At 41.6% G+C, this 25,732-nt stretch overlaps 1 protein-coding gene and 1 long non-coding RNA gene across 2 annotated transcripts in view; one reads left to right on the top strand and one right to left on the bottom strand.

Annotated features, from left to right (window-relative positions):
* Positions 1–7,039, top strand: part of GGTA1 (glycoprotein alpha-galactosyltransferase 1 (inactive)) — a 54,611-nt gene extending 47,572 nt beyond the window's left edge. The window contains exon 9 of the mRNA XM_080820138.1: positions 3,620–7,039. Within this exon, the coding sequence (XP_080676264.1) occupies positions 3,620–4,313 (694 nt within the window). The 3' untranslated portion in view covers positions 4,314–7,039. The remainder of the gene's footprint in view (positions 1–3,619) is intronic.
* Positions 7,040–17,898: 10,859 nt separating this feature from the next.
* The window catches only part of LOC308353266, a 72,407-nt gene continuing 64,573 nt past the window's right edge, over positions 17,899–25,732 (bottom strand). The window contains exon 3 of the long non-coding RNA XR_013967777.1: positions 17,899–18,702. This is a non-coding gene — a long non-coding RNA (uncharacterized lncRNA). The remainder of the gene's footprint in view (positions 18,703–25,732) is intronic.

The raw sequence follows: 25,732 nt of genomic DNA, 5'->3' as shown, positions 1-25,732 counted from the left end.
GGAAATTCCAAAAACGGCAGCCGTTGGCCCAAATGTGCATCATCCATCCTCTTACACTCTCAGACCCAGGACCAAGGACAGAAGGACCTACAGTCCAGACCGATCCATGCATGGCGGTTCTTCATGTCTTCCACGGCGCCTCAGGTCTTCCTTGGCCCCCAGAGATTCAGTTAGCCAGAACCTCCTCTCTAGAGGTTGGGTAGGTTCCTGTTTGGGCTTTCATTTCCTTGTTTAGAATGCCTCTTCCAAAACTACAGTCATTCTTACTTGAAATTAGTAGCCATAATATTAGTTTTAAAATGTAACATTTTAAAACTAATATTATGGCTCTTTTGGAAAGTCTTTGGGTTTTGAGGAGTCGACTCACCATTTTGCTCTTTTGGAAAGTCTTTGGGGCTTTTTTTTCCCCAAAACAAAAGCAAAAGTTCAATTTTCCTAGTCCCCACCCCCACCATGGGCCTCTCCTTCTGTTCCTTTCCTGAAAACCACATGGAAAGTTGATCCCTTGGCCTCTACAAAGAGTGTTGAAGGCCCAGGTTGATTTGAGCCTCAGATCTACCTGCCGTAGGGCCTAAAGGAGAGCTCTGTGAAGATCTGATGGTTCTCCTGAGAGCCCCCCAACACAGAACCAAGAAGCCATCGCTCTAGCCTTACTAATCAAGAATGGTGACCTGGCTAGTCACCTGGGTGGCATCTCTAATAGACAAGGGTGACTCTGGAGTTTTGACATTTTCCTCAGAAGAATCTGTAGCATTCTGAGTCAGGAGCCTATACTCAGCTCACCTAATCCCATGGCACTGGGATTATGTTAGGGATTGCTTCACTCTTGGTGTTTCCCAAAAGAACAGAAGACTGCCTATGGCTTCACAACAGCTTTACCGTCCAGCTACAACTCTGCAGAACCAAACTATAAATCACGTATCCTGGGGAAAGCCCTATGCTCTCCGCTCTGAAGCTTGCGGGGACTGTTTGTGTGCTCAGCAGCAATAAATCCTTGTAAGAGTGGATTTGGACTTTTAAGAGGTGTGATGTTTGGTTTGTTTTCAAATAACAATGCAGGAAGCCAACAGCAGTGTTTTAATCCCTAAACAATGTTAAACCTCCAGCAGCTCCCTCCCTCATCCTAGGATTGTCTCCCAAGCTTCAGAGCACAATAGATTTTTCTTAAAGTTCCAGAGTACCCAAGAATTTCCTGGCAACCAGCCATAGAGCCATGTTGAACTCCCTGTTTATATTGCTCAGATATCTTCTTTCCATTTAAATCACCAGGACTGTAAACTCTTGGGCTTCTGGTGACCAGCTTTAAAAGCACACTTTGTTTTGGTAGTAAAGAAAGGAAATCCAGGCAGTCACCAAAAAGCACAACGAGGTAACAGTTATTATGGCTCACAAAACTTCTTGACTGGCTGCAGCTATGATCAGCAAATTAAATTCAATCCACAGTCACTGAGCAAAGCATGAGTCTGGGATCTGCATGAGTTGTGTAAAGCCATGTGACTCCTACTTCTTCCTTCTCTCTGTGATCTTCCTGGCTTCACAAGATTGTACAGCTTGGGTTATAGAAGACACCAATATGACGTATTTGGAATAAAGACATACATAGCTAAAATATCTCCACCCACCCATTAGCGTGGCCCAAATCCAAAACACATTGTCAGTACCACATACCAAATGCTGGTGAGGATGTGGAGCAATGAGCACTCTCCTTCATTACTGGTAGTAATGCAAAATGGTGCAGCCATTTTGGAAGACCATTTGGCAGATTCTTACAAGGGTAAACATAATCTTACCATATAATTCAGCAACTGCACTCCTTGTTACTTAGCCAAAAGAGTTGAAGACGTATGTCTACACAAGAAAACTCCCCACAGATGTTTATACCAGCTTTATTGATAATCGTCAAACTTGGAAACAACCAAGACATGCTTCAGTAGGTGAATGGATAAATAAACTGTAATATCTAGAATATTATCAGTGCTAAAAAGAAATGTGCTATCAGGCCATGCATACTTGGAGGAACCTTAAATGCATGTTAACTTAGTGAAAGAAACCAATCTAAAAAGACCGCATACTGTATGATTCCAACTATATGACATTCTGTGGAGACAGTGAAAAGATCAGTGATCGCCAGGGGTGGGGTAGGGTTGGGGGAAAGGTGCTGATGAACAGGCAGAACACAGGATTTTTAGGGCATTGAAAATACTCTGTATAATACCATACATAGTGATAGATACATGTCACTATACAGTTGTCCAAATGCATAGAATGTTCAACACCAAGAGTGAATCTTAATGTAAACTATGGGGTGATTATGATAGGTCAGTGAAGAGTAGTGGATTGCAAGGCATGTGTCTCCCCAATGCTGGATACTGGTATTGGCCGGGGCGGGGGCGAGGGCGGGGGGAAGCTGTGGGAAGGGAAGGGGAGCAGTGGGTACATGGGAACTCTGTGCTTTCAGTTCAGTTTTGCCGTGAACCTAAACATGGTGTGAAGAATAAAATCTGTTTTGAAAAACAAGGAAAAAAATAGTTAAACTAAGGTTAAATCAGGTTGTTTGCTCTGGTGTTAGGAGGAGTCTTACACTGGTGGGAGTGGGAGTGGGAGGCTCCCAGGGTGAATATGTAATATAGAAGGATATCTATGCCCTGTAACCCATTCTCTGGGTCCCAGAAGAAGATAGGAGAATAGTGATGGTTAGGCATAATATGTCCCCAAAGAACCTAAGGGTCATGTCACTCTTGTATCCGGTAGGACAATAGCAACATTGGGTATAGTTTGAGGGAGAACTAGTGCCCCCTAATGTTGGTCAGAGGGTACAAGCTTCCAGTTACAAGATGAATAAGTTCTGGGGATCTAATGTATATCATGGTGATTACAGTTAATAATACTGTTATTAGGCACTTGAAAGTTGTTAAGAGAGTAGATCTCAGATGTTCTCATCACAAAAGAGAAATAGTAGTTATGTGAGATGATGGGGGTATCTGCTAATGCTGTAGTGGTAATCATTTTGTAATATACATGTGTATCAAATCAATACTTTGTATACCTTAATGTTATACAATGTTATATGTCAACTACCTCAGTGAAGCTGGGAAAAAAATATCAAGTAGTACCCACTTTGCCTGCCCAGTCTGAACCAAGAGATAAATAAGACTAAGGGCTAAGCAAGATAGATGACGTGAAATCATGTTCAGGGCAGTTAAGGTGGGTACTGGAGAATGTGGCTTCTGTCTGCAGACCCTAGGCTTCCTGAAATTAAATCACTGAATTAGAAAGATTAGATATCCAGGTTTCCAGATGCAGGGTAGGGCCTGTTCCAGTACTCTCACTTCAAGGCCCCAAGCAGTTGAGAACACAGGCTCCAAAGAGTGAGAGTGGTGGGTACAGGTCAGTCTTCCAACATCAGCAGGTAAGTCACTCCTCCTCCCCAAAGTGGAGCAAATGAATGGTGGAAAGCCAGTCAGGAATGTTGCCCTATCAGATGTGGAAAACACCTGTCTGGGATGGGGAAGATCATTCCTCCCCTACACTGCCAAACACAGACGAGATCATTGGAAGAGCATGGAGTCTCCTGTGCAGATCCCAGCAGTTACATTTGTCCCATTCTTCTTTGTTTCAGATACATTGAGCATTACTTGGAGGAGTTCTTAGTATCTGCCAATAGGTACTTCATGGTTGGCCACAAAGTCATATTTTACATCATGGTTGATGATGTCTCCAGGATGCCCTTGATAGAGCTGGGTCCTCTGCGTTCCTTCAAAGTGTTTGAGATCAAGCCTGAAAAGAGGTGGCAGGACATCAGCATGATGCGTATGAAAACCATTGGGGAGCACATTGTGGCCCACATCCAGCATGAAGTGGACTTCCTCTTCTGCATGGACGTGGACCAGGTCTTCCAAGATAGCTTTGGAGTGGAGACGCTGGGCCACTCGGTGGCTCAGCTGCAGGCCTGGTGGTACAAGGCAGATCCTGACGAGTTTACCTACGAGAGGCGGAAGGAGTCTGCAGCCTACATTCCATTCGGCCAAGGGGATTTTTATTACCACGCAGCCATTTTTGGAGGCACACCCATTCAGGTCCTAAACATCACCCAGGAGTGCTTCAAGGGAATCCTCCAGGACAAGAAAAATGACATAGAAGCCGAGTGGCATGATGAAAGCCACCTAAACAAGTATTTCCTTCTCAACAAACCCACTAAAATCTTATCCCCAGAATACTGCTGGGATTATCACATAGGCCTGCCTTCGGATATTAAGACTGTCAAGATATCTTGGCAGACAAAAGAGTATAATTTGGTTAGAAATAATATCTGACTTTAAACTGTGCTGGTTGGCTTCTGAATTTGAGAGAGTATGATTCTGGCAACTTTCTCAGAAGAGTAACACTTAACTTTTAAACAATACTAACAAAACACCAACACCGCAAATACTTACTCTTCTTCCTTGTAACTTTGAACTTTGCGTATGGGAGAATGAACCTATGGTAATCAGGTGTAAATTCCCAGTGATTTCTTATCTATGCTGGGTTTGGGGGGAAATACAAAAAAAAAAAAATTTTTTTTTTTTTGACACAGGCAAAGAAAAAGCCAGAAACCCTCTGCACATGCCAGATAACATACTGGAGAAAAAGGTGCTAAGGAAGTGGTTAGCCACAAGATACAATTGTGAGGGGTCAGCCCTTCGACTTCAGTGTCCTTGCTGAGTTGCTCAGCAGCAAAACTCTGAGGAAGGACACAGTCAGTCCCCCTTGGCAATCCTCAGATGGTTTCAGGAGCAGACTGCTTCAGGCCATTGGCTGTCCACGTTCTTCTCCCATCAGGAAAATGTCATTTGGCTTCTGTACAGAAGATTGATGGAGAATTCTCAGTGGATAGCATGGTGGTGAAGGTTTGGAGTCCCAGGCTATGTGAATGAGCCAATGGGGGCTCAGCATGGAGTGGAAACAGACTCATAGTGAGTTTGCCATGAAGTGGCAGAGGGTGGGAAAAGAGGCTGGTCACTGTGGGCCACCTCTGAGGGGCACAGGGCACGGGACTGGTGCTTAAACACGGAGCGGATCCAGGCGCTGTGTGGGAGGCTGTGTGGGAGGCCGTGTGGGCCATCTCCAGCCTCCTCAGACCCACAGCAACCAGGGCAGTGGTTTTGCATGGAGATGCTTCTCGTTTGGCCCAAGTCACATTCAGTCTGCTGGACTCTGCTGCTTGTGTCCTCAGTTCTGTGGCCAGAGGAAGTGGATGGTGACAGAGAAGGCAAAGGCCCACAGTGGACTAAAGAGGCTGGCAAAGAGTTTCACTTCCCAAACCTGGGCTGCATGACAGCCAGTCGTCAACGTGCCCGGCCTCCGCCTGCTCGAACCCTCAGGGCCCCCGAGCCCACCATGCCCCAGAGTGGAGGGCTGACATCCAGGAGTAGACTGGATTGGAAAAACCCTCCCATCAAGCAACCTCTCATTTTCCCCTGCCCCATCTGCACTAAAGCAGTGTAACAACCAGAATAACAACGGCGAATAAAATCTGCTTCATATCAGAAGCAGAGGGTACGGCAGTGGGACACGCCATCCTCATGACTGAACAGCTTAACATGCAGTTCCCTTCTCTAAGAGAAGCTCTAAAATCCTACATATTATTTAAAGTTAAGTGATTCAGTGTCAAGGAAGTTGGGACGCAACATCTACATAGGCAGGAATATTTATAGTTGGCATGTGTTCCAGTTTGGGTCATTTTGTTTCCATTTTTAAGTAATGGATTTGAAGAACCACTGCCCTGGCTCCGTGGTGGGCACAGTGGGCTTATGTGATCCAAATGAAACCCATGTTTTTTTTTATCCTACCATTTCACTGTGCCTCCTACTCTTCAGTCCTTGCCAAAAAATCTCACAACCCGGCAAAACCAAACCAAACCAACAAAAGTCCTGAAGAAGTGGACTTCGTGAAAGAAGACGAAAGCCACACATCAGGGTGCTGCCTCTCCAGGATTCAGGTTTTCCGGGATCCCTTCTGGAGTAGGGACAGTTGAGCATTTATGTCCTACACCAAAGAAATGACCTATCTTAAAAGATTAGGGGAAAGGATTGATGTTTATTTACTTTTGAGGGAATCTTGATTTCCTTTTGTTTGTTTAAATTTAAATCTCAAGTGAGTAAACACAAGATCTCATGAATAGTTCTTCTTAAACATTAAAAAAAATAAAATTCCTGATTCACAGTTGAATAAATTATTTTCTCAGTAGATTCTGGTCTGGTCATGGATTGTGCACTTCCTCCCAAAGACATTCAGAGTCGTCCATGATAAAAATTTTACATTCTTAAGACTCCAAAAAGTCCTGAGGTCTTTCTAAAAACACGTACACTATTAAGAAGATAGGATATGGTTGAGAGTCCCAAACTTTTAAAACAACAAATGCTTATGGAGAGCTCTTCCATAGTGGGGCATTGAAGTAATTAACTCCCCGTGGAGGAACCAGAAAGAAAGGCTCGCCCCTGAAGCCTAGGGTGGGACGGGGCAGAGGGAGAAAACAATGTCATACTACATCTGGGGGTTGTTAGTCCTGACCTCTGGGGAATATATATGGCCAAGGGACTCTGGGAAAAGGCTAGATTTCCAGCAAAGTCAGGGCTGGTGGATTTGAAATAAATAAATGAAAAGTGACAAGAATGAGGGAGTGAGGTGCACTACATTTTCAACAGGGCATCGTTCCATCATTAGAATTATTTTCATTTTATAGATGAGCAAAGTGATATTCAGAAAGGTTAGCCACCTGGCTAGGAAACAACTGAGTAGAAGCTTAGACCAGAGAAGCCGACAAGGACAGATGCGTCAACACCATACATCTGAAGGACCATGTTTCATATCAAGGAAAAGGCAACTTTATAGAAGGATCTCATAAAGGGTTGTTTTTGCCATAAGAGTTAATATTTTAAAAGCTAGATATATCTCCAAGCCTGTTGTGTTATTTCCCACTTTTTGTGTACTAAACCTGCCCTAAATGCATTAGTTAAAATGGATCATGTAAAAAAAATAATAAAAGACTATGGTCATTCTTATCTTTTCTTCATGCACGCAGGGCTGATTCAAGTCCTATGGGCACACACTAGCTGTTGTGCCAAGGCAGGTGCCACTGAGGGTATGATTGGGCGGGGCAGGTGGAAGGGACAGCCACACCTCCACCTTCCACTCCACCTTTGATATGCGGGTCACATGCAGCCGGAAGGGGACACACTTCTTTAAGCCCCGAAGGGCCTTACTTCCCTTGTCCTTCCTGTAATGCCACATCGTTGATGTCTCCCAGCCAAAGTCACCTTGTGATTTACCAAGAAAGGAATCATAGTTACGGCAATACTTAAAAGTATTTATTAAACGCACTATTTGTTAAATGTGCCTTATGTAAGTGAATAACAGGCACAATAGCATAGTAACGGGTGAAAGGTCGTAGAAAGCATGATTGCATCACATATAATGCATAATTTTTAAGGCGAGAAAACAGGGTTTAGTGAGGATCCATTGGCCAAAGCCTCAGATCTATAAGGGTGCCGACTAGAATTCAAACCCAGGACGATCTGACTGTACATCCTTTGCTCTTTTCACAGCTCCTGTCTGCTTCCCTCACTCTCTTTCACATATGTGCAAGCGTGCACAGATGCGCATACACACACATTTTAGCTATCTTGTTTTTGAAATTTGAGGACACCAGAGGAATCACTACCAAAAGCTCTCAATTCCTTTATTAGGAATTAGGAACTTAGTAGACCAAAAACTCTAAGAATGCAGGTCTAAAGCCATCATCTAGTGCCATGTTGGAGAAGTGGACAAATAAAACGTGAGCAATACGGAGTCCAGGGAAGCATGGAGGAAGGGGGGAGAAGCTGCCTCGGAGGGGCTGACTCTGAGCTTTGAAAGAAGCAGGTGACTGAGGAGTGGAGCTGGAAGGAGATTTCAGAGGGAGGAGCAAATGTAAAGCACAGAGGGCTGCCTTCCCAGAGACCCACACAAATGGTGCTGGGGCCTTGGTACTGGCTGAAATGAGCTGGCAGAGCCTGTGTGGAAAGCAGTAAAGACCATGTGAGCACTTTGGCTGGTTGAGGACTCCACATTTGCCTGGCATTTTGTGGCTCTCCTTCTCCCCTCCCAGCAATACCGGGGCGCTTTGGTGGAGTCGACGTGATTTCCATGGAAACTGGTGGCATGGTTGGAGCAAGGGATCCAGACTAAGCAAATCAACACTTTCCATCCCCTTGGTGGCAACAGTTGATTTGGGGATGGGCAGGTGACCTAAACTAGTCCACTCAAAGTGAATCTCAGGTCCTTTCAGGAAATGAGGAAGCATGTAGTATTAGGAGCTTGACCATGGGAAGGTCAGCCTTAGGATGGAACTGACAATAGGACAGGAGGAGCAGGGAGGCTGAAGGAAACACAGTCCTTGATGACAAGCCTGAGTCGCTGTCTCCAGCCTTACCTGAAGCCTGCACTGCCTGTGGGCTTTTCAAATGTGTGTGTGTTCCATTATTAAGTCAGTTGGACTTATTTATAACTGAAAAATACCCCGTTGAACTCTTCTAGATGTGTTAGCTCCTGAAAGGCAGGTCCACAGTCCTGGCCCCCAACTACATCTCAGAGGTGCTGCTTAACTCATACCTACTTAATGAATGAAGGAAGGAATCATCATATCGACTCCCATCATGCTTAATAAGGAGTGGTTGTTTTTCATTTAAAAATTTTAAATTTTGGTTGTGAACTCTTATGTCCTACCACAAAGAGGATGCTTTCATATCTGGCACCTGGAACATCTCCCCCTCTGTGTAGTACATAACATGAGGACTTAGGAATTGCAGCCTGGGCTTCAGGCTCGAACCTGGGGCTGTAACCTACTGCGTCGCAATAATGATCTGGCTCAAAATGTCCATAGTGATGAGGTTGAGAAATGGCGATGTAACGTTCCTTTGAACTTCATTAAGGAAGAAACACTGGGGAGTCGACATGCATAATACCCAACGGCCTGTCCCCTAGGAATAGTCCCTGATGGATGTCAAGAGCTTTAAACTCACCTCTTACTCCTGTAACATTCACAGCTAAGACAGAAGTATTTCCCTATACTGGACACCAGAAGGCAGGGATTTCCAAAGATTGCACGTCTCCAAAGCAAGTGCAGTGATTAAACACATTCCTCTCTGGGTCTGCTAAAGACCACACATTTGTAGAAATAGATGTGAATAAGCGAAAATAGCTATAAATATCTAAAGAATGTGGCTGTAAAAAAATCAGCCAAAGTTAGAAAATACTTTTAGTGAACTGACTGTAACTGTTCAGAATAAGACGTGGTTACGCCTGCTAGGTATTTTAGTTACAAATATTTTGATTGCTGGGGTGCCAGGGTGGCTCAGTTGGTTGGGTGTCTGATTTAGGCTCAGTCATGATCTTAGGGTCTTGGGGTCAAGCCCTGCATCAGGCTCTGTTCTCATCAGGGAGTCTGCTGTCCCTCTCCCTCTGTACCCCTCCCCACCATGCACATGCATGCCTCTCTCTCAAATAAATAAAATCTTTAAAAAAATATTTTGATTGCAAGGAACAGGCATCCTCCTTGAGCTGTCTAAATCTGAAAGGGAGATTTTTGGGAGTCTCTTTTTTGGGAGGGAAATTTCAACTAAATAAAAGGGAGAGTTGATAACCAGACAGTAGTATACTGAAGCTGGTTTATTCCCAGCTTCCCGTGCAGTGAGTGACTTTACTGTGATAGTTTGATATGGGCCATACTGAGAATACTGACACCATGGGAATCAGTACACGCTGGAAATCAGGGCTTTTTCCCTCTTCCTTTCTTTTCCATTTATCTTTTTTAGGACTTGGTTGCATAAAAATTTTCCAGGCCATGAGCAAGAGCCAGGGAAGTTCTATCTAAAGGCTTCAACAGCTAAAAATTGTGAACTTTCCCCAGGGGTCTGTCAATATGGCTCAGCCCCAACTATTTCCAGGCTCAGGGTTTCTTCCTTCAAAACTTGTACATTCCTGGAAAAGAAAACGCAAACAGCACAGCATCCACTCCTGCTCCCAGCCGCTGTGCTACAGGGCAGGCTTAACCGGAGGGTTGACTGCACTGCGGGGCAGTTCTCAGAGAAGGACATATCGTGAGCTGGGTAGATGCCTCTCACAGTGTCTACCGCACTCCACTTACAACTATCTAGTCGTCAATCACTTCTTCCCATGTATCTAAAATATTCCCTGCTACCATGATCCAAAAACATGCTACACTACTCTAGCACAGCCCCCTTGCCTAAGAGCAGACCACAGAATCCACAGATAACATTAAAAGGCCAAGCTTCTCAGAGTCTACTGTCTCCTTTGGTTCCTTAGAGAACACATCTGACTGTTCAACAATCTGTACAGTAAATGGTAAGCTTAGCTCACACCCGAAACACACTAGAGTCAGTGGTGAGACACAAGGAAAGAAGAGGGAAAAAATTATAGTAACCCCTGTTTAAAAGAAGGAAACGGGGGCGCCTGGGTGGTTCAGTGGGTTAAAGCCTCTGCCTTCCGCCCGGGTCGTGATCCCAGAGTCCTGGGATCGAGCCCGAATCAGGCTCTCTGCTCAGCGGGGAGCCTGCTTCCTCCTCTCTCTCTCTCTGCCTGCTTCTCTGCCTGCTTGTGATCTCCGTCTGTCAGATAAATGGATAAAATCTTAAAAAAAAAAAAAGAAGAAGAAGAAGTAGGAAACGATGGTTATCTGCTCAAGAGGCATTTCCTTGAGCCTCTGCTATAAGTATTCCATCAGGGCTAGGTGCAGTCTATCCATCATTTCATTCTACTGTGGATTCTCTGAACTATGTAAGATAGGATTGGTCATGTGATAGGGCAATAGGCCTGCAAGCTGAACCGGCTGGAGAGCTTTCTCTTGTCCGGGATCCCACTGAAGCTTTTATATTATCAGGTAAATGGGATCAATGTGTATGGGGCACTGCCTCCAAAATCCAAAGTAGCCCATAAGATTTATACCTCTCTCTTAGTTGTAGGGGGTATACAGCCCGGGTTCTCAAACTTGGCTGCACCCTAGAACTACCTGGAGAGCTAATATTGATGCCTGGTTCCGACCCCACAGATTCTGATTGAACTAGATGGGCATTAGGACTTCTAAAAGCTTCCTAGGTAGAGAGGGTTCCAGGAACGTTGTGGAATTGGAAGCACCAGGCATCTGTCTCCCCACCTAGACAATGACTGCACTTGCAGAATCTAACTATTTTGGAACTCCAGAATCTATCAAAGGTGAGCAACTTCCAAAGGAGGGCTTGGATGGTACATTAAGGTTAACTTTGGTCAATTTCAGCTCTTAGCATGGAAGCAGCCACCCATTCTCCACTCCAGCCATGTGGCGAGCAGTTGTGCACATGTTCCTGGAATCTTGGGGGACCCAGAAAGGGCAAAAGGGACCCTGTCCTCTGCATATCAGGGATCTGTGCTCCGATCACTAACCGATCACTAACTGTAGCTTAAGATTACAGAGATGAGTCAGAGGCAGGCGGCTGTAGATGTTGCTCTTCCCAAGTTGTTGCAAGACCCTCCCCCTTCAGCTGAAGAGACCGCCCAGGGATTTAAAGGACCAGCATTCTTTTTCTCTCTTTTCATTTTTCTCTTTTCCTCTTTTGGGAGCCAGAGTGGAAGATTCCATAATGACTACATACATGGGAAAATTAGTAAGTGATCATGCATGCCCAGGGATAGGCTCAGAAAAGACCTCAGAAGGCCTTAAATTTACACCTTATCCTGATCCTTGGCACAGAGACAGCCTACAACAATCAAAAAAGCAAAAACAATAAATGAAAACAACAACAAAAAACAGTTAACACTGGAGAAAAAAGATAATTGACTTCCAGAGTTATCACAGTATTAGATTTAAATGTCCAGTTTTCAACAACAACAACAAAAAAAATCACAAGGCATACAAAGAAACAGAAAAGTATGGCTCATGCAAAGGAAAAATAAATAAACAGAAACCGTTCCTGAAAAAGTCCTGATGGCAGATGTACTAGACAAAGGCAACTGTCAACAGTGCTCAAAGAACCAAAAGAAGACATGGGTAAAGTCAAGAAAATGACGTACGAACAAAGTGGAAATAACAATCAAAGAGAAAAACCAAAAGAGAAACCAAAAAGAGATTCTGGAGCTGCAAGCTACAATAACTGAAATGAAAAATTCATTAGAGTGAGTCAAAGGCAGATTTGAGCAGGTGAAAGGAAGAGTCAGCGACCTGGAAGATACATGACAATAAATATTATGGAGTTTGAGGAACAGAGTAAAAAGACTGATGAAAAGTGAACAGAGCCTAAGAGACGTGGGACACCATCAAGCAGAGCACATACACATTGGGGGCATCACAGAAGGGGAAGAGAAGGAGAATATATGAAGAAATAATGCTGAAGACATCCCAAGCTTGATGAGAGAGATGAATGTAAACATCCAAGAAGTTCAACCAGCTCCAGGTAAGAGGAACTGAAGATGCACACTTTGAGACAACTGAGACACATTGTTATCAAACTTTTGAAAAATAAAGATAAAGACAAAGAGAATCTTGAGGACAGCAAGAGAGAAATGACTCATCACATACGAGGGATCCTCCATAAGATACTGGCAGATTTCTTTTTTTGTTTGTTTGTTTGTTTGTTTTTTAAGTTCTTTTATTCTGCATATACATTATTTTTAAAAAGTTTACATAGTACAGAATGATTTCAAGGGTGATAGGACTTCAAAGATTTGGGAGGATAACAAGTTATTACATCATATTTCATCAAGGAATTATTATTACTTTTTAAATTTCTTTTCAGTGTAACAGAATTCATTGTTTATGCATCACACCCAGTGCTCCATGCAATACGTGCCCTCCGTAATACCCACCACCAGGCTCCCCCAACCTCCCACCTCCCGCCCCTTCAAAACCCTCAGATATTGGCAGATTTCTTGTCAGAAACTTTGGAAGTCAGAAGGGAGTCTTCCAGAGTGAAATGAAAGGACACTAGATAGTAACTCAGAGCAGCATGGAAAAATAAAAGTAAATACATGGGGGCACCTGGGTGGCTCAGTGGGTTAAAGCCTCTGCCTTCAGCTCAGGTCATGATCCCAGGGTCCTGGGATCAAGCCCCACATCGGGCTCTCTGCTCAGCGGGGAGCCTGCTTCCTCCTCTCTCTCTGCCTGCCTCTCTGCCTGCTTGTGATCTCTCTCTGTCAAATAAATAAATAAAATCTTTAAAAGAAAAAAGTAAATACATGGGCAAATACAAAAACTAGTATTGTAACAACGGTTTGTAACTCTAGCTTTTGTTTCCTATGTTACTTAAGAGACTAATACACTTTTAAGTCACTATTCTAAAAGCTAGTATTATAACTTCAGTTTGTAACTTCAAATTTTGTTTACTACATATTTAAAGAGGCTAATGCATTTAAAAGAACTGCTAGTTCATGGTTTTTGGGCATACCATGTGGAAAGATGCAATTTCGTGACATCAACCACCACAAAGGATGGAGACAGAGGTGTAAAGGAACATAGTTTTGGTATGTTATTGAAGTTAAGATGGTATCAATTCTAATTTAAGTGTTATAATTTCAGTATGTTCACTGTAATCCCCATGATAATCACAAAGAAAGGAGCTATAGAATATACACAAAAGGAAATGCAAGAAGAATTCAAGTATTTCACTACAAAAAATAAACTAAACATAAAAGAAGACAGTAATGGGGATGCCTGGGTGGCTCAGTTGGTTAAGCAGCTGCCTTCGGCTCAGGTCATGATCCCAGCGTCCTGGGATCGAGTCCCACATCGGGCTCTTTGCTTGGCAGGAAGCCTGCTTCTCCCTCTGCCTCTGTCTGCCAGTTCTCTCTCTCTCTCAAAAAAAAAAAAAAAAAAAAAGACAGTAATGCAGAAAATGAAGAGCAACAACAACCAAAAAAGGCCCTAAGGCATATAGAAAACAAAAAGCAAAATGACAGAAGTGTCTCCTTACAGTAATTACATAAAGGTTAGACCTTTATTCTTATGGCTAGGATGTCCAAGGTCATGGAAAACACCTACCTAAGTGACTAAATAAATATTTCTTTCTATTCCCTTTTTAAAAAAAAAATTCTTGTGTTGTTTCCCTCTTTACTGTAACCTTACCTTCTTAATAGTAAGCCATCTCAAACACTTCCTGAGGATAGATGGGCTTTAAAACAGACTTTCAATATTATTATGCCTGTTCATGCCTCACCATCTTATTTGTCCAACCACAGGACACTGCACCCCCAGGCTTCCCACTCTTTCCCCTCCTCCGGAATGCCCCCAACTTGGGGACACTGTCATAGTGACACAGTGTGGAAACTTCAGCATGTGGGTGGCTAAGGTGGCTTCTGATTGCAGTTTAAATGTAAATGGATTTTCATTTCCTCTCTTTTTCGCATAAGATGATTAACATTGATCTATCTTTCATTTCACTGACATTTTCTTCTATAGTATACAGTCTGTTTATAAGCCCATCCGCTAACATCCTTACTTCAAATACAGTACTTTCAAAATTCTAGAATGTCCATTTTTAAACAGCTTTCCTCTGTTCATTTGCTTTGACCAAGTTTTCCATTAAATCCTCAGCCATTTTTATAATAGTTGCTTTAAAGTCCTTGTTTCCCACTTTCAGCATCTGACTTATATTGAGGTTTCGTTCTCATCACTATGGGTCACATATTCCTGTTTCTTTGCATGTCTAGGAACTTTTCCAAAATGTATACCTGACATTATAGATAACATGTAGAGACTATGGATTCTGTTAGTTTCCTCTAAAGAGTGTTGATTTTTGTTTGGACAGATAGTTAACTGGGCTGGACTCAAATTCCAAATTCCATTTATCCTGCAGGGGGAATTGCTGGAAATTGCCCAATTTCAGATGTTGCTATTTCCTAGTTTCCCTAGTTTTTCCTATGCACGGACAATTTAGTTGTCATCCAGGGGTTAAGTCAGAGTTTCTGTGCAGATTTTGGGGCACCCCATTCTGTGTTTTCCTTTCTGGGATTTTCTATATTACTTTTCAACCTCCTTTACATCTACCAATTTCATCCTCTGACCCCTCAAGTCTTTCTCTGTGAGTTCTAGCCACACAATACCGTGTGAATTGGGAGATAACCTCAGATGAAAAGTTGTATAAATGTACATTTTACCCAATACACTTCCCTCCTTTCAAGGATCAACCTGGTTTTGTTCCATCTCTTTTGTCTTCAAATCGTTTTATTTAATTTTTATTTTATTTTCCCTTCCAGGACTTATGATTGTCATCTATGGGAGCATTAGTCTGGTATGATCTACTTTCCTATGACTCAAAACATTCTAATTCTGTATTAATTTAATTTCATTATCCTCCTTCACCACCCCCCATTTTTTCTTCTAGGAAGAATGGAGATCAACAGAAAACTTCTAACATTAATATAGATTTTATTTCCTGTATGGATCATGTATGGTGTGTATTATTTAGGTGACTGTAAACCACTGGTGAGCAGTAATTGCTTATTTATACATTGCTTAATGTTGTCTTTTGATGAGCAAAAGTTTTCTAATTATAATAAAGTATAATTTATCATTTTTTAGTTGTTGTTTTCTGTCACCTTCTAAGGGACCTTTATCTATCCCCAGGCTAGAAAGATATCCTCCTACGCTTTTCTCTAAAAGTTTGTGGCTTTAGCTTTTATGCTTACATCTATAATTCATTTTGAATTAACTTTTGGTATGTGTCGGATACACACAACAACATAAGTAAGTTGCAAAACCTTGAGTTAAAAAAAAAAAAAACACAAAGAATACATGCCATACAATTCTACTTATATGAAGTTCTACAGCCGGAATAACTCCACTATGGTAATAGAAATCAGAACACTGGTTTCCTGGATGGGTGAGGGTAGTGACACAAAGGGGTACAAGAAAAAAGATACTGGGGTCATGGAGATGCCCTGTATCTTAATTAAAGTGGTTTTACACAGACATGTCCATGTGTAAAAAACCCAATGAGCTATATAGTTAAATTGCTTGTGTTTTACTTCATATAAATTATATTTCAATTAAAAATGTATTATAGGGGCGCCTGGGTGGCTCAGTGGGTTAAGCCTCTGCCTTCAGCTCAGGTCATGATCTCAGGGTCCTGGGATTGAGCCCCGCATCAGGCTCTCTGCTCAGCAGGGAGCCTGCTTCCCCCCTCTCTTTCTGCCTGCCTCTCTGTCCACTTGTGATCTCTGTCTGTCAAATAAATAAATAAAATCTTTAAAAAATGTATTACCAAAAAAAACCGCCCAAGTAAGGAAAAGAACTTCAATGATCCCACATTTTTTTTTCTCCTAAATGAGACAAAATCTAGTCCCTTGGTAATGACAAAGAGAAGCTACTGGCATACGAATTATTATGATTGCAAGTATCCAATTCTTTCATCATCAAAACAGAATCTGATGACATCATCATTCCGAGAAGACTGAAATAATCAACAGGCAAACTGGGGAGTGCCATAGAACCAATACCAGGTTATCTGATTCATGATTTTTCAAAGGTCTTAGAATGTCCTGCTTGAAAACTGTCTGCCAACGTGAGGTTTTCCACATGTCTTCCCAAACCACCATACCCTAAATGTTATGTCTCTAAGGAAGAAACTATATAAAAGTCCTAGGTGATCTTAGGAAAACAAAAGGTAAGAGTTTGTCCTTAATTTCAATCAGACTGAGCCACCTTCAATTCCGTTTCTGCACACAATTTCGTAAGTGCATAGACTGAGTATCACAAAGGAGCTTCATAAACTTCCTGGCTAAAATTCCTAGGTCAGGGCGCCTGGGTGGCTCAGTGGGTTAAAGCCTCTGCCTTCAGCTCAGGTCATGATCTCAGGGTCCTGGGATTGAGCCCCACATCTGGCTCTCTGCTCAGCAGGGAGCCTGCTTCCTCCTTTCTCTCTGCCTGCCTCTCCGCCTACTTGTGATCTCTGTCAAATAAGTAAATAAAATCTTTATAAATAAATAAATAAATAATTCCTAGGTCAATGAACAAATAATCTAAAAGTTATAGGTAAGCCTCTAGCCCATTCTTGGAGTTCATTTTATATTCAATTAGTTTTGAGATGGAGCATCTATTTTATGCTGTTATTGGTCCTATCACCTGTCTTGGAATGACCAACTTCATAATATTAATTCATTAAAAATAAGTTCCTTCATAACTATGTGCCTTTTAGAGTCCAAGTATTTTCACAATTATCTCTCTTCTCTGACATCCCACCCTGTGAGATAGGCTGGGAAGTGGCATTTGTATTTTCTGTAGGAAAAGCCCTGTGCACTCTAGAAACGACAAATGAAGATTATAAAATCTCTTGCATCAAGGTCAGCTTAGACCAGCTAATGTCCCAAGACTTTGGACAGCTAGCTCCCACAAAAAGTGTCTCCACAGACTCAACTCTATTTTCATATAGAGAGACGTCCAAGGACCGGATGTGCCTCAAACCCTAGCCAATACCTATGAAATCAGCTGGCTTAAGTCATGGAGAATCACAATTCAACACATCTCATTCTATATACATTGTTCTGTATTTAACCTACTTCTATCTGTTTCTTTTTCCTCTCAGGAAAGGATGAAGTATGGAAGAAAAATAATTCAGTTGTTATTACTTTTATTGTTTCTATGGGCTTTGCACAAACGGTATAATTTCAGGTAATTTTTAAAAAATTAATGAATATTTTGGGCACCTGGGTGGCTCGGTTGTTAAACATCTGCTTTCGGCTTGGGTCATGATCCCCGGGCCCTGGGATCGAGCCCCGAACTGGGCTCCCTCCTTGGCGGGAGGCCTGCTTCTCTCTCTCCCACTCCCACTGCTTGTGTTCCCTCTCTCACTGTGTCTCTCTCTATCAAATAAATAAATAAGATCTTTAAAAATACATAAGAATTAATGAATATTTTATTCTGGGGTTTGGTAAGGATCTAGTTTATCAGAAAGATGATAGGCTAACCCCCTGAATAAATCAGCATCCAAATGTATCAATCCAATATACCCCAAAATATCCAAATAGCATTCAAATATATCAGCATAAACATATCCTTCAGCATAAAAATTCTTTGCTTCTAATGTGATCAAAGCTAACATAATTTTTGTAGGCTCATATGTGTGAGGAGAAGCAATGTTAAGATACCAAGATAGTGACCATATAATTATGGCAGTTGGCAAATGTTAGAGAAACCGCCATTTTCAAATAGGTGGCACCTTTAAGAAACATCCCCAATATTGGTGACTTTGGGCACTATGTATGGTATCTGCTCTCCACATAGTTACACACGTAGAAAGATTTCATGGGTAATTAGCAAATTCCATTGTTTCAATGACATTAAGTTAGCTCTTCTTTCATTTCTAGCTCAAAGAATTAGGTTTCCTTTCTTTAAGATACAGCATATGAAGTCCTTAACTGCAGTCACTACTGTTTCTCTACAACCAATAATGTACTTGGCACATAGCATGTCTTAGTCCGTTTGAGCTGCTATAACGGAATACCATACCCTAGGTGGCTTATCAGCAACAGACATTTATTTCTCACAGTTCTGGAGGCTGAGAGGTCCACGATCAAGGTGCTGGAGGACTTGGTGTACTGGTCCATAGACATTTATTTCTCACAGTTCTGGAGGCTGAGAGGTCCACGATCAAGGTGCTAGAGGACTTGGTGTACTGGTCCACAGCCGCCTTCTCCCTGTGTCTTCACATGGCGGAAGGGACAAGGGAGTCTTCTAGTATCACTTTGGCAAGGCTACTCATCCCATTCATGGGGGCTCTAATCTCATGACCTAATCATGTCCCAAAGGTCCCACCTCCTAATGCCATCATACTGGGGGTTAGGATTTCAACATACAGATTTGAGGGGACAAAAATATTCTGTCCATAATATTATGTGTTCATTGAATATTTGGCAATATTAGGTAACAAAATGCATGGATTGATGGAATATAACTAGTCATCTTAAATGTGGAAACCCGGAGTGCCTGAGTGGCTCAGTCTGTTAAGCGTCTACCTTTGACTCAAGTCATGATCTCAAAGTCCTCCAATCAAGCCCCATACTGGGCTCTCTGCTGAGCTTCTTCCTCTCACTCTCCCTCTGTTCTCTCTCTCAAATAAATAAATAAAATCTTAAAAAAATTAAATGTGGAAACCCTTTATATAAGTTTAAAAGTAATGTAATGCTATTTGTTTATCCTAAGCACAAAGAAACTATAGCAGATATACCAGTGCCGGTAAGTCTTATTTACAAATGCTCTATGACCTTTTCTTTGAGGACAAAACCTGTCGGAGGACAGTGGGGTACCTGCAAGTTCTTGGCTCCTGCAGGCAGGGTAAACCAAAATAACTTTGCAAACATATGTTGGAGATGCTCATGTAAGGTCAGAGGACTGGGAGTACTAGGAGTGAGAACTGGTTAGGGGAAACATGTGATGGGAGCCAGAACCCAGCTTCCAGGAATTCTGGGTCTTTTAAAGCTCTGGGAAATCACATAGGAGTAAATTTTTGGTTAGAAGACTTGGGAGATTGTTATTAACCATAGGCCACCTACAAAATCATACTATCAGAACATGAGCAGAGAGAAAAACTTCCCTAAAAATTGCACAGGACCCCAAATCATAGTATGTTCTTCAGTTTCTCCCTAGAGTCATGGGAACCCACATAGTGAAGTAAAAGAAACTTTCTTTCTGATGCTTGCTGTGTCTAAGAGCTTTATGTCTCTGGTGGTTCTATGGTGCACAATGCTCTCATCAGGACAGTGACTCCATATCTGGGTGAGCTGCTCTGCGCATGAAAATAATACAGTAAGATGGTTTTCATGGGCAGGGTGTTTCCTCTCTATAGAGCCATGGCTAACAGGGGGCAGTAATTCTCAACTACCGGAAAACCCCTAGACAAAGGTGGGAACATGCAGAAGAGGCTGGGAGGAAGAAGGATTTAACATGTTTTCTGGTAAAATGTACACAATGCAACACAATCTAATAATCACTCTATCATTAATATCAGCTCTCCTTAGCATCAGACCTTACACATATGGCCTTAACACACTAATGCTTGGTAACCAAAGGCTTTGCTGTCAATGAGGCAGGTGCCTGTGTAGAAGGCCTTGTCTCAGTCACACTCTGGACACTGTGGTATTCACTCATGACATACAACTCAGCTCCACAGCTGCCCAATCCCCTCCTGAACTCAGTCCAGGATCAACTCTCCAACGACAGGCTAGCCAGGGTGCCATTAGAGTGTATAGGAAGGAGGAAGTAAGGACTCAGGCCCAACTGTTTGTCTTTCCACCTGCTGTGCATCTGGACAAGATAATAAAAACTCTTTGTGTCTCAGTTTCCTTATCTAGTAAAATGAGGATAATAAAAATGACAACAATACCTATCTCATAGGGGTGGATTAAATTAGATAATACTTAGGAAAGTATTCCATAAGTATTAGCTATTAATGAAGGAAATCTAACTTTATCTAGCAATACATCTCTTAGGTAGGGATATTTAACACAAGACCTAAAGGCTATGTAGGAATTAGCTGGTTTAAGTTGTGGCATGTTTAAGGAAATTTAAAGGGGCAAGTGAGTATGGAAAGTTACCATTGTGGGGCTGGGTAGGAGATGTGGCTGGAACAGTGTGAAGGGTCAGATCACTCAAAATGTCCTGGCCATTTAAGGAATGTAGATGTGATCCTTAGGACAATGGGAAGCCAATGAACCCTATTAAATAGAACAGTGGAGCTTCAGAAACATGACAGTGGAAGTACAGTGGACATATGGAGAATGGGTTGAAAAAGGCCAGTGCAAAAAAAAAAAAAAAGAAAGAAAGAAAGAAAGAAAAAGGCCAGTGCAAGGACAGGTAGAGAAGGAATCACAGTGTTAATTATGGAGGATGGGAATATGGGGGTTCATTATATTCTTCTCTTTCAGCTTGTGGACCTTTGACATTTTTCATACTACAAAGTCTTGTTGAAAATGTACAAACAGTGAGACCAATTAGAAGGCTACTACTGTAGCCCCGACAGATGATGGTGATCTCAAGTCATGTGGTGGCAGAGGATGAAGATAGGGGATGGATTTGAGAGATGTTTTGGAGGTACAGCCAGTAGGGGTTAATGATGGATTTGAGGTCAGGATTTAGGGAGTGCTCTGAGTGTAGAACATTGCTCATAACTTCTGCTTTGTCAATCTAAGTGATAAGGCAACATATGAAAGGGACCTACTTTGGGGAAGACAGGATGATTTTCACATTAAACATCATCTAGTGGCATCAGTGCAAACTCAAGTAGAAAACTCCAGAACACAATTTGATGTCTGGGTCTTCAGTTCCTGGGAGAGGTCAAGATGCACAAACAAATCTGAAGTCACAGGAAAATGCCTGCATGCATGTCAACTGATCAAATAGAAAGCCGAGGAGAAACCCTTCAAACCAAGACTCCTGAGCAGATAGGATATTTAAGGCCAGAAAGTAGGGTTATATTTTTATTGCAATAAAAGAGGGGGGGGATCAGTGCTCAAGATAAATTTGGTGGCAAGGTGGCAGAAGACTGAGGGAGCTTTTATGTGATGATGGGTATTTCTCTATCAATGAGAAGAAGGAGAATGAGCATTGTGGAAACACATAAAGGTTTCTGGGCAGCCCAGAGACTTAAGTCAAGATAAGAAATCATGATTTTCCCTGCCACTTCCATCAAAGTTGATCATTGCTTTTTGTACTGCTGCACACTTATCTTGCACTTTACGTCAGATTATAACATAGCCCATGATTTGGAAGACACTCAGTTACCACAAACTCAGATAGATATAGTGTGATTCTTTGCATTATTCCTCCTGATAGGTCTGTGGATACTCAGTCAAAAGAATTAAAGCTATCAGACTGGTTTTCTCCCAGGTAAGAATTCCAAATCAAACACATGTGAGATTGATCCATAGAGCGTTTGGAAGTTAACAGATGGCAACAATACTACAAATGGCATTCCAACTGTTAGATGGCAGATGGATCTTTGATTACGTTTAAAAAAAAAAAAATAAGCAGTGACAGAGATGCATTGGGAATGGACGTTAGGGCCCACATTCTCCATAAATGAGAATGCAGAATGACAGAAACCCAAAGGCCTTAAAATTATGTCAGGTCAAAGTGTGAAGAGTGTATCTAAGATCTTTTGGTTGATTCTCCTCATTTCACCAAGGAGGGAACCAAAGCCCGAATCAGATAGGTGGGCCATCTGCGCACTTCTCACTTTAATATGGCAGCTTTCCTCTGGCCTGACTTCCTCTTCTTACTATACCCTCCTGTTTTTCTCCCTGGTGCTGCAGCATTTCTGGACTTATCCTAATTAAAACTTTGCAAGGAGATGTCCAGTTAAGATCATTATTGGATAATGGTCTGTGACTCTCCTCCTGTGATACCTTTACTTTTTTCAAATCTAATCAGGACACAGAAAGCAGCAGAATTATTTTAACTGGGAATTTAATACAAAGAATTGTTAACGAGTATAAAGTTGTTAACTAGGTAACTTGAGCTTAAACTCTGATGCACTCCACTGATGCTGGTACCTCCCAGCTCTTGATAGGCCTCTTGGGACAGGGAATCAGCCTTCTAGGGAAGGGCACCGTGAGCCTGGGTTTTTAAGTGTTGGAAAACCTGAAATCTGGATTCAACTGCTGGTCTGGGAAGGAACTGCTGATATGGGGGTGTGGGATTTGAGGGAACAGGAGGTAGGCAAGGAGCTCACTGGAAACAGGAAAGAGCAAGTTCCTTCTTCCTCCAGGCCTGTAATTTTCCTCCAGTGACCTCTGTTAGCAGAGCCGCCCAGGGTGCCCGCTGGCAAAGCAGAAATGTGGTTTGCAGAGCCCCAGCTCAGGACAATAACGCCAAGTATAGTGTGGTGGGTTCAGTAATGAAAGATGCTAGCTAAGTAACTGGCACAGGATCCCACTAACAAGACAAGTAAGGCATATCCTTGTACTCAGGATGATGATTCAAACCAACAATTGAACAAAGGAAAAAAAACATATATTCATTTACACAGATTCCAAATAACCTGCTGATAAAATTCAACTCCCTCTGCTTTTTTTCCCCCCCATCGGGATCTCTTTGCTAGCGGGGAGCCTGCTTCTCCCTCTATCTGCCTCTCCTCTGCCTGCTGCTCCCCCTGCTTGGGTGTTCTCTCTCTCTCTGACAAATAAATAAAATCTTAAAAAAAAAAAAAAAGATTTGTCAATTTTGTTGATCTTTTCAAAGAACTAACTTCTGACTTCATTAATTCTATCATTTTTTTCTCTTCTTCTAGGTCAGTTTTCTCTGCTTCAGTCTTTATTATTTCTTCCTTCTGCTTGTTTTGGGTTTAGTTTGCTGTTTTTTTCTAGTTCCTTAAGGTGGAAGGTTAGGTTATTATAGGATAGCTTTCTTCTTTTTTAATATAGATGTTTACAGCTATACATTTCCTTCTGAGTATTGTTTTTCACTGCATCCTGTAAGATTTGGTATGTCATATTTTCATTTTTATTCATCTCATTGTATTGTTTTATTCCTTTTTGTGGGTTTTTTTTCCCCTTCGGCCCATTGGTTGTTTAAGAGTGCGTTGTTCAATTTTCATATACTTGTGAACTTTCCAAATTTTCTTGTTATTGATTTCATCCCATTTTCAATGAAAAAGATAGTTTGCATGTTTCCAGCCATCTTAAGTTTATTGAGATTTGCTTTATGGTTTACCATATAATCATCCTGAAAGTGTTCCATGTGTATTTGAGAAGAATATGTATTCTGTTTTTGGTTAAAATGTTCTATGTGTATCTTTCTTCTGACTGTTCAAATCTGCTGCTGAAATCTTACAAGTTTTGTTTTTGTTATTGTTGTTGTTGTTGTTTATCTATTATACTTCTCAGCTCCAGAATTTCTATTTGGCTCCCTTTATAATTTCTATCTCTTTATTCACATTCTCTATTTGTTAAGCTGTTGCTTTCCTGGTTTCCTTTAGTTCTTTGTCCATAGTTTTCTTTGGTTCTTTCAGCACATTTAAAATAGTTGGTTTAAAGTCTGGTTCTAGTAAGTCCAATGTCTGCGCTTCCCTAGCTTTTGTCAATTCCCCAGTTTTTGTCAATTTTTCCCCCTATGAATGGACCATACATTCTTGTTTCTTTGCATGCCTCATAATTTTTAGTTGAAAACTAAGCATTTTGTATATTATAATGTGATCACTTTGGAAGTCAGATTCTCTTACCTCCTAGAGCTGTTCTTGCTTACTGCGAATTGTAGTTGTTTGTCTTTTTAGTGACTTTTCCAAACTATTTTTAAAGACTGTATTCTTTGTCTTGTTTGGTCTGGGAGGTCTCTGTTCCTTTGGTTTGTGGTCAGCTAGTGGTTAGACAGAGATATTCTTAAATGACTAGAGCCAGAGTGGTGGTGATGGTGGTGGTTGGAGGGCTCTTGGAGAAGAAGGAGAAGATGAAGAGGAGGAGGAAGAGGAGAAGGGGGAAGAAGAAGAAAAGAAAAGAAGAAAGAAAAGAAAAGAAGAAGAAGAAGAAAGAAATGAACCCTCTTACACAGTCCTTGAGGATTGGTTCTGTGTTTGGGTCCTCCTTCAACACAGCCCAGCTATTTACAACTCTACCTTAGCCTTACCTCCCGTTTTCACCTAGTCTAAATATCATCCAGAGGTGAAAGCTTAGGATCTTCAGAGATCTTTTCTGAGCATGTAACCTGTTCTGAGCATGTGCATGGATTTCCTAATTCCTCATTATACATAGGATCTTGTCAAAGGCTTTACTTTTCAAAGAACTCTCTTCCAAACTTTTCTTCCCAGGCTTTCAGCACATCTAGTGTTTATTCCAACTGTAATTTCTTGCCTCAGGTGGCAGGGGCTTGTTCCTTTTTAAAACATTTTCAAGGATTGCCCTCCACTTACCCATTTCTCCATTTTGAGAGAGTTCTGAGTTAAGCAAAACAAAGGAAAGCACTAGAAGTCCAGTCCTTTGAGGAGCCCTCGGGTCAAAATGGACAAACACAATTCCTTTGGAATTAGATCCATTCTTCTTCTCCAGAAGCAGGACTCCACTGAGGACATGGTTTGGTGTTTTTAGTACCACTGCCATACTGGCAGGGAGTGGTACAAGGACAAATTAAAATACCACAAAGCTCTCTTTCTCCTATTGTGTTGTCATTCTTTTCTTGATTTAACTTTTGCTTGATTGCTCTAAAACTCTACCTTCCAGAGTTTTGACAAAGTTGTTTCTGATAGTATGCAGTAATAGTAGCCTGGCAGCATTTTAGAATATGAAACTGGAAAGGTCATTTTTCAAAATATGGTCGCTGAAAATAATTAATGTCAAAAAGCCTAACACCAGGGAATTTTATCCAAATACAGGAGATATTCTTACTTTAGACTTTGGGTGACATTTTATCTGTGTCCTCAAGGATCTTGGAATCACAGTATAACTAATCTGTAATGTACTTTTGAATGATCTAACCATTTCTGAGAAGCTATTTCTCTAGTTTATCATAACAATCAAGGCTTTGGATTAGGAGTAAGGAAATGCTGCAACCAGATACAGGCTTTATACTTTAGTAACACCTACTGATGTTTTATTAAAAGGTATTTTGTTCATAGTTCTTATGTCTTTCTTACAGTGAATCCATGAACCTGACTACCACCAACTGGTCAGCTCCAGTTGTGTGGGATGGCACTTTTGATAAAGAAATATTGGAAAAGTATTATGAAAAACATAAAATTACTGTGGG

The sequence above is a fragment of the Martes martes genome (assembly GCF_963455335.1).
Source record: "Martes martes genome assembly, chromosome: 12".
Taxonomy (NCBI): domain Eukaryota; kingdom Metazoa; phylum Chordata; class Mammalia; order Carnivora; family Mustelidae; genus Martes; species Martes martes.
The sequence above is the reverse complement of the archived record's forward strand: the minus strand, read 5'-3'. Positions and strand labels throughout refer to the sequence as shown.